This window comes from Canis lupus, chromosome 2, assembly GCF_011100685.1.
Source record: "Canis lupus familiaris isolate Mischka breed German Shepherd chromosome 2, alternate assembly UU_Cfam_GSD_1.0, whole genome shotgun sequence".
NCBI classification, from domain to species: domain Eukaryota; kingdom Metazoa; phylum Chordata; class Mammalia; order Carnivora; family Canidae; genus Canis; species Canis lupus.
The window spans coordinates 61110701-61123104 of record NC_049223.1 but is presented as its reverse complement, the minus strand read 5'-3'; the positions used below and the strand labels follow the sequence as shown (position 1 = coordinate 61123104).

At 43.4% G+C, this 12404-nt stretch overlaps 1 protein-coding gene across 9 annotated transcripts in view; it reads left to right on the top strand.

Annotated features, from left to right (window-relative positions):
- Positions 1–12404, top strand: part of FTO (FTO alpha-ketoglutarate dependent dioxygenase) — a 428690-nt gene that overhangs the window by 225429 nt on the left and 190857 nt on the right. Inside the window, exon 9 of one of the 9 annotated variants that reach the window (XM_038531037.1) lies at positions 2552–3162. The exons of the other annotated variants lie outside the window; for them this stretch is intronic. Coding sequence (XP_038386965.1) covers positions 2552–2579 — 28 coding nt within the window. The 3' untranslated portion in view covers positions 2580–3162. Of the gene's footprint in view, positions 1–2551; positions 3163–12404 lie in introns of those variants that run through there. 9 annotated transcript variants of the gene reach the window in all.

Here is a 12404-nt window from a genome sequence, read left to right as displayed (position 1 = left end):
ATAATGAAAATGATTACCAAATTATATGGAGGTTTAACCACAGTAGTGAGAGAGAAGAGGGTGGAGCCCTGTGTATTAGGTCTGATAAATGAACTGTGAAGAAGGCCCATCTGGCTCCCAACGTCTTGTCTCCCCCTCTCTCCCTACCAAGGGGAAACATTTTAAAATAACAGCAGTACATATAGACTCAATGACCCATGCAAGGAGCTGGAATGGATTAAGATTTAATGGTGACAGTGGAAGAAATTATCATTTGAAAAGTGCGCTGAAGAAAAGGTACAGCTCCGTGTCCGTGCCCGAGTTGTTCTTCTAAATAAAATACAGCAAAACATCGGCGCCTTGGTTTATTTTCCACAAATCCCTAGTGCCTTTCCTCAACTGTGGAGAATTTTCAGGGCATGTCTATTGTGGAATAATTATCCGTAGTCAGCTGGAGGAGAGGAATGGGCTTCCTTTGCCTTGAACATGGTGGAAGGAGAATCAGATATTTTGTTTTCAGCTTGCTCACTCAGTTGAGCGAATATAGGTAAATCAAGTGTTCGGGAAAATGGTCTACAAAAACGCTACGATCCACTTCAGCCCCTGGCCACCAAACATTGTGCACGTTTGGATCCTAGATGTACCTGTTACTCTCAGACACACAACTTCGTAATTTCTTGTCTGTAAAAGGAAGATGAAAGCACGTAATGTCCATTGAGTAGATAGAGTTGCTCCTTTCTTTATTCCTTTTTCAAAAAAGCATCATAGCAATGCTAGTTGCCAGCGTTGGGCAGGTCATAAGCTGTATGTTCCCTTCCTGTTCATTGATAGGAGTAATCTACTTAAAGCTCTCTCCCAGCTCCCTGGGAAGAGTGTCCTGGCATCCGAACTGTGATGTTGGGTTTCACTAAGCTCTGTGCTCTCCTTCGGAGACGGTGGGCACGGCTATGACTCTGTGTTCTGAAATAAGAATGAGTTTATTTCATGAACATTTTTGTGTGTTTCCTGTATATACCATACACAAAACACCACATAAGATGCCATGGGGGAGACATTGTGTTCGACAGCCAGTTGAAGAATGTATCTGGGGATGAGATTCTAGCAAGTTCCCAGAAAAGCGGGGTGTGGAAGGCAGTGGAAAGGAAGGTGGTGGAACCATCCTGAAACCACAACGGAGAGGCAAGTTGCTCCAACCCACTCAGGAGAATATTTCACTGTATACATCATTGCAGACCAGAATTGCTGTGCTTTTGAAAAGCCTCTTATGTTGAACTACACTGTCTACACATACAACTGTCACTCAGACAATAGTTATATTTAAAATGGAAACAAAAAACTAATAAACATTATCCAAAGTCAGTATATGTTTCATTTTGGATTTTGACTTGACCTTGTTCTGCCTGTGGGGAACTACAGTGAGCTGAGAGCTAGGTGGAGGCTACACAGGGAGTTGAGAGACACTTGTCTGATTTTAATGCTTTTTAGCTTGGAAATAACACCTTTAAATTTGTGCTGAGTAAGATGCAAATACAACAACATAAGACGAAAGCCAGGCCATTAGGGTTTTTTTTTTTTTCAATTGAGATATAAATTCACAAACTATAAAATTTCATGTAACATAAAATTAGTCATTCTAAAGTGTACATTTAAGTGATTTTTAAAAGTATACTCGTAAGATTGTGCAACCATCACCATTATCCCATTCTGGAGCATTTCTGTTACCCCAGAAAGAAACCCCAGAACTGCTAACAGCCACTCTCAATGCCCCTTTGTCCCCTTGTCCCTGGCAAGCACTAACCTACTTTCTATCTCTATGGATTTGCCTTTTCTGAACATTTTATATAAATAGAACCCTACGCTATGTGACTTTTTGTATCTTGCTTCTTTCATTTAACATAGTGCCTTCAGAGTTGATCTGCGTTGTAGCCTATATAAGGACTCTGTTCTTTTTCATTGCCAAGTAATATTCCACTGTAGGAATAGACCACGTTTTGCTTATGCATTCTTCACTTACCAGACATGTGGGTTGTTCTTTGTGCTGTTCTGCTCTGAGTGTAAACCCAGGAGTGGAATTGCTGAGTCATATGGTCACTTGAGGACTTGCCAGACTGTTTTCCATATCTGCCACCCTGTCTTACATTCCTAGCAGTAGTGCACAGGGCTTGAAGTTTTCTCCACAACCTCACCAACAGTCACTCTCCTTTGTTATTTGGATGGTAGATATCCTAGTGTGGTTTTGATTTGCATTTCCCTGACGATGAATGATGTCTTGAACATTTTCTCATTCGCTTCCTTAACCACTTAGATTCTTACCGGGAGATTTAAGAACACAACTGATGTAAGCATGCACCCCCGTTACTTGGAGAGAAACTCATGAGCCCATTAGGAGTATTCGGCTTAGCAAGGGGCCAGGGCTCCAAATGAAGCTGTCGTGAGAGTACAGCTGGGCCCATCCCCTGGTTTCTGTAGGCAGGCCCAGCCCTTGGCTTATTTGCAGGTAGCCCTGCGTATTTGTTTTGGAAAACCCCCACCTCATTCCTTCTCCCATTCTCCTCCATCCCTTTCGTTACAGCCTCTCGGAGCCATTGCACACTGGATAGGAACGTAACTGAGTAAACAGACACTATTTACAGCTCGTCCACTTCTAGGCTCAGAAGATCATCGATAGTCCCATCGTAGACAACTTCATTCGGGTATGAGGAGCCTTAAAATGGTGCTGAGAACAGTTTCAAAACTGTTTATGGCCATTTCTTAGGAAAACTTTCAGAACTACTTACTTCCAGTCAAAATTAACTCTCTAGATCTTGATGACTTTATATACGTCTTCCGCATATTGGGCTTTGTCAGCTCAGAGAACTGCCGAGTTAGCCCTTTTCCTGGACAAGAGAACCATCTTGTTATTGACCATCTCCACTGTAACCTTTACCATCTGCACTTACCTCCAGGACAGATCCACTTTGGACATCTTTGTTACGGCTCCAAAATCCAGCTGTTAGAACCTTTCCTACAGTGAATGAGCTTCAGAACTGTGATCTGGGTGCAGCAAGTAAAACAGTTTGTGTATAACTTCTGTGGATCAGCTCTGGTCCCAAGACTAGCACAGGAAAGTTTTTCTCCATGGATATGTGGTTTCTCCTTTTGCCTCCTGGCAGGCCTGAATTATATACAAAACTGACAAGTTGATCCAGTCCAGTTTAGCCATGAACTGTTATTTATTGAGTGCCTGTTATGTACAAATAACCATGCTAAATGCTGTGGGGAATATTAAGATGAGCATGGTACAGTGTTGATTCTGAAATAATGTGTAGTTTAGTGTGGGGGAGGATAGGGCAGGTTTATAGGAACACAGTGGCTAGCCTGCAGATTTTCATTTTTTTTCTGCAAGAACCTGGAAGATGACTTAGCATTAAAGTCTAATCCAAAGGAACCTACAGTGTGGTAGGAGCTTACAAAAAGGAATAGCCTCACATATATACATATTTGATTCTTTGTTTACATTTGGTCTCCCCTACCAGAATATAAACCTTGTGAGGGCAGGGCATTTGCCTGTTATCCAGCTGTAAAATCTGCAGCCCGGCTCATTGCAACATTAAGCTGTCAGCTTTATTAGAACCATGCCCGATATGAGCAGGGACCCTGTTGCCTATTTGCCACATATCCTTGCATCTAGAATAGTGCCTGGCACTCAGATTTATTCAGTGGCTGCCTGAATAGAATAGCTTTCCCGTCAACCCATTCTGTATTTGTAAGTACTTTGAGTTCCTTCTTAATTTTGAAGAGGAATGACTCTTTGAGACGCCGGCCTCTTGCTTTTTTGAGTATGTATTCATCTCATCTAGCCAGAGGTAGAAACCGTGAAGTTGAATGTAAGGAGAAATTTCTGATATGTGGTTTTTTGGTGTTTAAGTCCCAAGACTGCACCCTGACTACTGCTTCCAGCAGGAGGTCCAAGGAAGGACACTGTGTGCACAGGCTGATCTGGGTCCTTGAGGAAGAGCCCAGAAATGGACACCATGGAATTGAGCTGGGACCAAGACAAAAAGACATAGTCTCATTTCTAAGGCAGCTATTCCTGATCCCATGCTGTTCTTGGAAATGAAATAGAAATGGGGGAAGGGGGAGAGGCCTCCCTAGAGCCATTCCTCTGAACAAGAGGATGACTTTCAGGCCAGGAGGGGCAATGCTGAACCTAAATGGGACTACAGGGGCCCCTGGGTGGTGCAGTCATTTAAATGTCTGACTCTTGGTGTCACCACAGGTCATGATCTCGTGGGTCATGGGATCGAGCCCTGCATCAGGCTCTGTGCTCAGTGGGGAGTTTCTGTCTCTCTCTCCTCTGCTCCCCCTACCCCCTGCACTCACTTTCCCTGTCTCTCTGAAGTAAATTTATATAATATATATACACATATATATTAAATAATATATACATATTAAATGTGGCTTCAAGTTCGCATTTTACCTGCTCCAGGGAGTTGCTTTTTGCTGGTTACCTGTGAATATCCTGATATGCCTTTAATGGTATCAGTGCAGTGATGAGCGTCAACCTTAGTGAGTTGACATTTGGGCCAGAATTTGCTTGCTGCCCTCAGAAACTGTGGTCATGAGAAGTGGAACCACTAGCCCTGAGGACAGGCATAGCCCCGAGGACAGGCTATGGGATGACGAAGCTGAGGTTACTATCTTCTGAGACAACATGTGATGGTGTCGTCTGATCATGTCAACTGCTATCACTCACGTTAGAGAGAGGGGCTGCTACTTCTGGCCGAGGTAGTTTGGAGCTAGAAGAATACGGTCCAGTAGCTAACTCTAACCCTAACTGGCTGAATTTGTTTGCAGGGTTGGGGGCGGGGGCGGAATACATGAAGAAGCTTCGAGGGAGAAGGAGGAAGGCACTAGCCTGCCATTTGCCATCTCTTCCTTTCCTTTTTAATACATCTGTCCCATCTCCTTTAATAATTGCAGTCACTGCTTTCTGCTGCCCTTAGCAGAAGAATGTCCTTTGTGTATCTGAACCAGATTACTCCATAAAACCTGGTAACTCCATAAAACCTCCTCATAAATGTGTAGGAATTGAAACATTGTATAAATTTAGAGCAAGGATTAAATGAGTCTAGAGATAGGGTTACCTTTTCTCCAAGATACAGCAACTTATCTTAAGGAGGCCAGTGTTGTTAATGTTATTACCATTGTTACTGTCATTATTTGAACAGTTTTATGGGAGACAAAAGCCAATTGACTTCTGCGCATCTTATTTATAAAATCAACACACAGGCTTCAGTATGAGCTTCACTCCTGGCAGATTCTGACTGTGATTGGTTGCTGACTATTTCTCACAGGCAGTGCTTTCTTAAACTTTTTGAAAAGGCATTGATTAATCCATTTATTTCTTCCACAAATACTTACCAAGTGCTTGCTATTTGTCAAGTACTTGCTGTCAAGCACTGTTGCAGGTCCTGGAAGTGGAGTGGTAACAACACTGATGGAAGAGCTTCTCTCATGGAGCTTATGTTCTAGAGGGAGGACAGACAAGACGTGTGTTCCTAAGTGGAACTCTGAAAATCTCCTTTGAAGAAAGGCGGTGGGGGATTGCGCGTGTTAATGCACTCCAGAACTTAATAAACGGTGGTTATGGTTACTGTGAGTGATCTGTCAGTTATGCATTGACTCAGCAAATATTTATCGAGTACCGAGCTGGTAGCAGACACTATCATGGGCCTTGAGGTTATAGAGATGAGTAACACTTGACTAGGGGAAATGTATTATGCAATATAGTACAATAAATGCTGTGCAAGAGTATTAAGTCAGGCTTCTGTGCAAAGAAAGTGGGGAAGAGAGGGAAGAAAGTGGCTGGCTCTTCTGAAGTGCTCTCCATGTGACTCTCACTATATGCCCAGCTGTTGTGGGGAAGACTGCTCCATTGTAAAATTGTGTTGGCTGCAAGTGGGTAGGAAGCATTTTGTCTCCAAGAGTGAGAAATAGAGGAGAAATTTATGTGTGATTATGGGTCATGGGATAAAATCTGGGATACTTCTTTCCAGAGGGATTTAATTCTCAATGATGAATGGGGGATGTTTTCTTTCAGAGCAAATTTCATTAACATGGCATGGAGGTTGGGAGCATAGATTCTGAGCAGGTTGCCTGGGTTTGAGTCTTGGATCCATGTCTGTAATAACTCTAGGCAGTTAGAGAGAAGTTACTTAACCCCTCTGAAGCTCAGTTTTCTCATTTGTAACTTGCACAGGAGATAATAATAGAACTAGCACACTAGGTGTTCAGGAAAAATTACCCATCACCTTTAGATCCAAACAGAAAAGTCAAAAATAAGCCTGGCCACATTAATCCTTTGAGAGTATGTCCCCCCCCACCCATGTCAAGCCCCAGCCTCATGGTAGGAGCCCCACCTTACCACACCTGTGTAGGGATGAATGCTAGATGGATTTTGTCCTGTGCCAGGCCCCACACTAATTAAGCACTGTCACATAGAACTGACAGACGGAGGCCTGAACTCCAATTTGAATCCTTTCTCCAGCTGGCTTTTCGCTCGGGGCTTGATACTCAGGGTCTCAGCAACCCTCCCGCTGGACAAGGTGCTCTCTGTAAGTTAGATCCCAGGGAAGTGCTGGAGGTAGGGTAGGTGTTCCACCTGACCGTGTCACCCTTCTCCCTCCACTGTCCTTGAAACCTGCAGTGGGGCTCATTTTAGTAGTAATAGCAGCTAACGTTTATTGAAGACTAAGTGCCAGTGTTTTAAGTGGCTTAGGAGGTGAGAAAACAGAGGCATGGCGAGGTGGAGTAACTTGCCCAAGGCAACATGGCTAATGGTGGAAATGGAAGTCAAGCCAGAGCAGCCCCAGCACAGACCTGGGCTGTGAGGCTTTACAACCACTCATAGGTTCGTGTAGTACTTTGGCATGGGTCCCACAATAATAGGGCTCAGAGCCCTTCCAGGATCCTACCCAGGGTGGAGAAAGGCATGAGTATATTAGCAAAGGTTTCTTTCCTCCAATATCTAAGCACGTTCGGCACTTTTTAGTTGTGGGTGCCCCTCTCTCTGTAAAGAAGTAATTTCCAGCCCGTGTTCTCTTTTCAAGGAAAGTTACTACCTTTATAGCTGTGTCCTCCTCCTATATTGTTTACAGTCTTTCAGGTGGGAGTAGGGGCGCCAATGGGAACATCAAATTTTAGCCTCTAAGAACCTGTAAACCCTCTAAGTGGAGAAATTTTGAGGCAGGGTTGGTTAGTCAGGGCTGATTTGAGTGGGTTCCCTTAAGGTGAACAGGTAGCATTTAGCTCCTCTATGATGGGTCCGTCACCAGTTGTACAGTGTGCTTAAGTCTCGGAAAGTATTCACCGTGTGTGGAGAGTCATGATCTTACTCTATCCTGGGATGTCTCCAGTGCGTTTTACAAATTTACCCTGTAATGGATATTCCAGGTTACAGATCAAAGTTTGACTCTGCTTTCAGCTGAGGAAGTACTGGGGGGAGGGAGGGGGGGAGGAACAATTCTGTCGGCCTGTAGGGGACACTGTTGTATCACATATCGGAATGAGTTTCAGCATCTTGTCTCAGGACAGAAAACAAAACCGACAAATCAAAAAACAAAAATAGGTCAATCACCCTCATGTTACTTATTGAAATTATTTGAGTGATTCCAATGTGTTTAGAATAGTCACTGCTTTCAGGTATTTATCAGGCCATGTCGTATCTGGGCACGAAAGGAACAATTTAGCGTTTCTTTGCCAGGTGGGAATGATTGACACTTTTCTGATTAGCTTTCTCTTCATACTCTCTTCTGGACAGGGTACTTTTTAGTTCAATAAACCTTTAGGTTTAGTGGAATTATCTTCATTTTTCACTAAGACATGCCCACGTCAAGTTGAAATGCTGGAGTTCTGCCGTATTCTAAATAAATATCATAAGCCCTTTGAAGGGCATTTTAGAAGTTCTGAGTCTCTTCTTTTTATCCATATCTTTTACTTCACTGAAAAAAAGATGCTGTTTACTGAGAAAATGAAGTCCTATCTATAAGGCAGGCCTGCGTAGGGCTCAGCCGGAGCTCCGGGAAGCCCGCTGCCAGATGCTCGGCATGGCTCTCGGTTGGGCATGCCTCTCTTTCCAGACTGTAGACAGTCTCCGTATCCGTCCAGGTGCCCCGTGGCCTTGCCAGCAAAGCCTCCACCCTCACCCCCCCGCCCCGCCCCGGCCCAGCTCTGGCCCCTTCCCTACTGGAATATGGGCCCTGGAAGGCGATTGTAATTAACCCTCGGAAAGCATAGGTTTTGCTAAGCAGCGTGCACAGTAATGATTTTGTTAGCTTGCTTCATTTCCAGTTTCACCATCAATTATGCCATGTGTTTCATCCAGTTGGTGCTACCCTCCCAGTGTTAATTATAACCTACAAGACTGTTACAGTTAATTTTATGGCAAGCATATTGTCTCTTCAAGGCTCCAGAGCAGCTCATAAATTATCTTGAAGGTAAAATGTAACTTGGGGAACTAGTTAGCAAAATTCCATCCATCTCGCTTAGGAGCTGCAGCTGCTACTGTCAGCTGCCTCGCCGCCGCATTGTGAAGGAATTACGGTGGGTCAGGTTTAAGAGGGTAGGCCCGGGCTGTCACTGAGGAGAAAGGCTGTCCTGGCCCTGTCAGACAAGTACCTTCTGCCAATCCCTGGTGGTTTCACTTTGCAGGCAGGAAGAGGCAGCCAGCGCAGGTGGATGGTCCCCAAGCTGTCTGTATTCATTACTTTACAGAAACTTGTTGTAGGTAGGCAGGTCCGGAGACCTTTCCTCTTCTCTGTTGTCATGATGTTAGGCATCATCTGCAAAGTGTGAGAGAGATAACTCTATAACTAACTCCGGGTTTGGGCCGGAGACGGCAGAGTGGAGGGGCGGGAGTGAGCGGTACCTCCCAGCAGCCCCTGGAAGGCCCGTGGCTGCAACCAGCATTTTATTTGTGGTTGTTATTGTTCACATAATCTGATAAAGTAAGATTTCACTGTGAACGAATGTACTCTAAAATTGCCTACTAAATAAATTAGCAGGTTATCTTATTGGGATAATAAACACACTCTTTTTCTGCTTCCTCACACGAAGTCTAAGCTTTACATTTCAGCCCTTAGGGCTTTAGCATTATTATTTTTAATGACTGAACACAAGTCTTTCATTTAGCTTGTTTGTAGAGTTACTGTAAATGATCTTTCTGCTGTTGGTTCTTCATTTGAAATTCTGCATGTTATGCTTGCTTGGAGAGCTCTGAGGGGCCTCTGAGAATCGGGAGCTGTATTAAGCACAGCATCTTCCAGCAGCATCGCGAACAGGCTGTGGCAGGGAAGTCAGAGAGGGTGTGTTAAGTCGGTACGCCTGCACGCATAAATCTACGTTCCAGGTGGAGCAGAGCATACACAAACAGTGCTTGAGAGCTCTGCCCCTTCCGTGAGCTGCTGGCTTCTCCCTGGATATTTCAGAGCATTTTCACATCTACCCAGAGGTGCGTATGACCCATCAGCCCTGGGCTGTGTAACTAAGAGAATGAGACTGGTTTCAAGAGGGTTAGGAGGGCCCACGCAATGTTGAGGCTGTGCCCAAAGAGGCCCCGGGCTTTCCCAAGGAAGTGTCCTTCGGAGCTCTTACTGACAGCAGCATGATACCTGGATATTTGTGAGTTTTCTAGTGAATTCAGACAAGAGGTTACAAACACAAATGTGTACAGGGCCTGGCAGGTACCCCAGATGAACGAAGCCGGAGTGGTGGGGCTGAGGTGCTCAGGAGGTACACACCCTGTCAGAAGTAGGAGCAGCTCTTCTGCTTTGCAGGGGGGGCTGGCTCTATGTTACTAGGTCCTCTGCATCTTCAAGAGAAATGGAAAATGGAGACTATGTGTATATGCTTATCAAGTCTTCTATTTGAATATTAGTGGAAATTCTTTTTTAAATATACTTATTTAAATATTTATTTTAGAGGGGCGAGCAGGCATGAGCCTGGGGAGGGGTAGGAGAGAATCTCAAGTAGACTCCAAGCTGAATGCAGAGCCCACTGTAGGGTTCAATCTCACGACGCTGAGATCATAACCTGAGCTGAAACAAGGAGTTGGACGCTCAACCAGGTGAGCAACCCAGGCACCCCAATGTTAGCAGAAATTCTAATGTTTGTACCTTAACATTCAGGCTAATTAATCAATACCTGTCTGAGGACTGGATGGTGTAGATAGGGTTCTGCTATAGACTGGAAGTCCTGCCTTCTTTGAATGAAAACTCTTCTCAACTTTCTCATACTTCTCAAGAATAGAGATAATGACCGGGCCAGGGCACCAGAATGCAGTCTGGGTATTGCCTTCAGTGACCTTTTAACATTGTTCTACTCTGTGTGGGTTCTTACTTGGAGGAAATATTTGTGTGTATTTGTTTGTTTGTTTATTTATTTTGCCTCTAACTTGGCAGTCTCCTCTTTCCTTTTACAGAGAAATCATGAGAGTTTTTAGAAGTCAATGAGGTGTATGTGGTGCATAGTGTCACCATAAAAAGGGTGTCTGCAAAAATGTTGGCAAATTTGAATCTGATGAAGGATTTGATTCTTGGGGATAGGAGTAGGGCAGGGACTCTACTGCTAGTGATCACCATTTCTCCTGTTGCAGTCTCAAGCTTAGGCCTTATCCCTAGCTCCACCATGGGGGAACCCAGCTGTTCTTTCATGGCTCAAAGTTGTCATGTGGTCAGAATAATCTTTTAGTCTCACTGATCCGGACTGATGGCCCACATGGAGGTGTGGTCTGGGAAGTTGTTAAATACATGTGGGTTTGATCTTCTGGAGAAGAGGAAAATATAAAAGCAATTTCTTTCCTTTAATAAAAAGAGAAAAGTAAGCATAGACCCTGGCTGCTGCTAAAGTCAGCTGTTACGCATGCGTGGCTGAATTTCATTGTAAATATTTCATAAGGGCTGTTAGAATGCAGCCAGGTTGACATCACAGCCCCCACTGTACCAAAGGAACCATTTCACTAAAATAAGCCAACATTTCTAAAGAAACATGAATTTCTAATGTAAAGTTAACATCAGGTCAGAAAACCCTCTGGAAGAAATGTCTGTATCAATGTTTATAATCTCTGCATTTATGGATTTGCAGTTTGTGCAAAAAACTCCCAAAGAGACTTTATTTTGGTTAAATAAGACCAGCTCATGAAATCGTCTGTATATCCAAATCCATCTTACCCCAATGTCTTGGCAGCCTTTTGTATAAATAATGTCTTTTCCAAAATGTGTGTATTTGAAAAAGGAAGAGGGAAATTAAGTGGCATGCTGTGTCTCTGGGTTGCCATCCACTGACAGAATGTTAGGAGCAGAAAGCAAAGACTGTTCATTCGTTCTTTAGAGCAAATTACAGAGCTGTACGTTAATTTATTGATTTAATTGAGGCATGGAAGGTTGCAGTGAAGACCAAAATGTTTACCCTCCTTTCATTTTCCTTGTTTCTTTTTATTGTAGGAAAAGTTTATTTAAGCATACCTCTTTTTTTTGTGGTGGTGGTGGTTGGTATGTCACACAAAATAAGTACGAGGTTTAGAGGCTTTTTGGCAGAAAAGAAAGGATATTCACATTTTGTAAAAACTTAATCCATGTTCACAGATGGTCCTGTTCAGGTGCTATTTTAATTACGAGGTAAAGAACAGCCCCACACAGTTGGAAGTCGTCTTAATAAATGGAGAGGGGCTTTTGTCTTCAAGCGTCAAAAAATCCTTGTTACTGAGCAATTTAAAGACTTTGTGTTATAGGGGAGAGTCTCAAAATGACCAGGATACTTGGAGAGAGCAAAAGGATGGGCTTTTCTCAAGATCAAATGAGTTCCCTAGAAATGTTTTACAAGTATGTGGCTTTCAGCTTCCTCAATATTGGTTGTTTTAGCGGTGGCTTTTTCCAGTGATACATGTGCGCCATGGATATGTTCATATGATCAGAGGGAAAATAAACAGAACAAATTGCAAATAACATTTAAAAAGAATTTAATCCCAAATAGAAGTATTTTTTTACGGTTCTTAAGCTCAAAGGGTTGCATTGCCCTTCAAGTGATAGAGTGCTCAGAAGACCTAATACTAATTCACATGCTGCTGTAACTTACAGCTTGCATTAATAACACACAAATAGAACAGCCTTCTTATTAAATATTAGTAATATAATAATGTCTTACTGTCTTTCCCTTAGTGGGGAATTATGAGGACCTCATGTTAGGACCTCAGTGTCCTGACATAGTTAATTATCCATGGATAATGGTTTTCAGCCATCGCTGTTCTGAGTGATGCAGCTTTGTTGTTGAGGGCTTATTAAGTGTTTGCAGACTCAGGTGCAGTGCACCTATGCACTTGCCTACAGAAGCAAACAGCTGGGTTTTCTTTACTATATTATACATCACATGGAGTGTCTCATTTATTATAG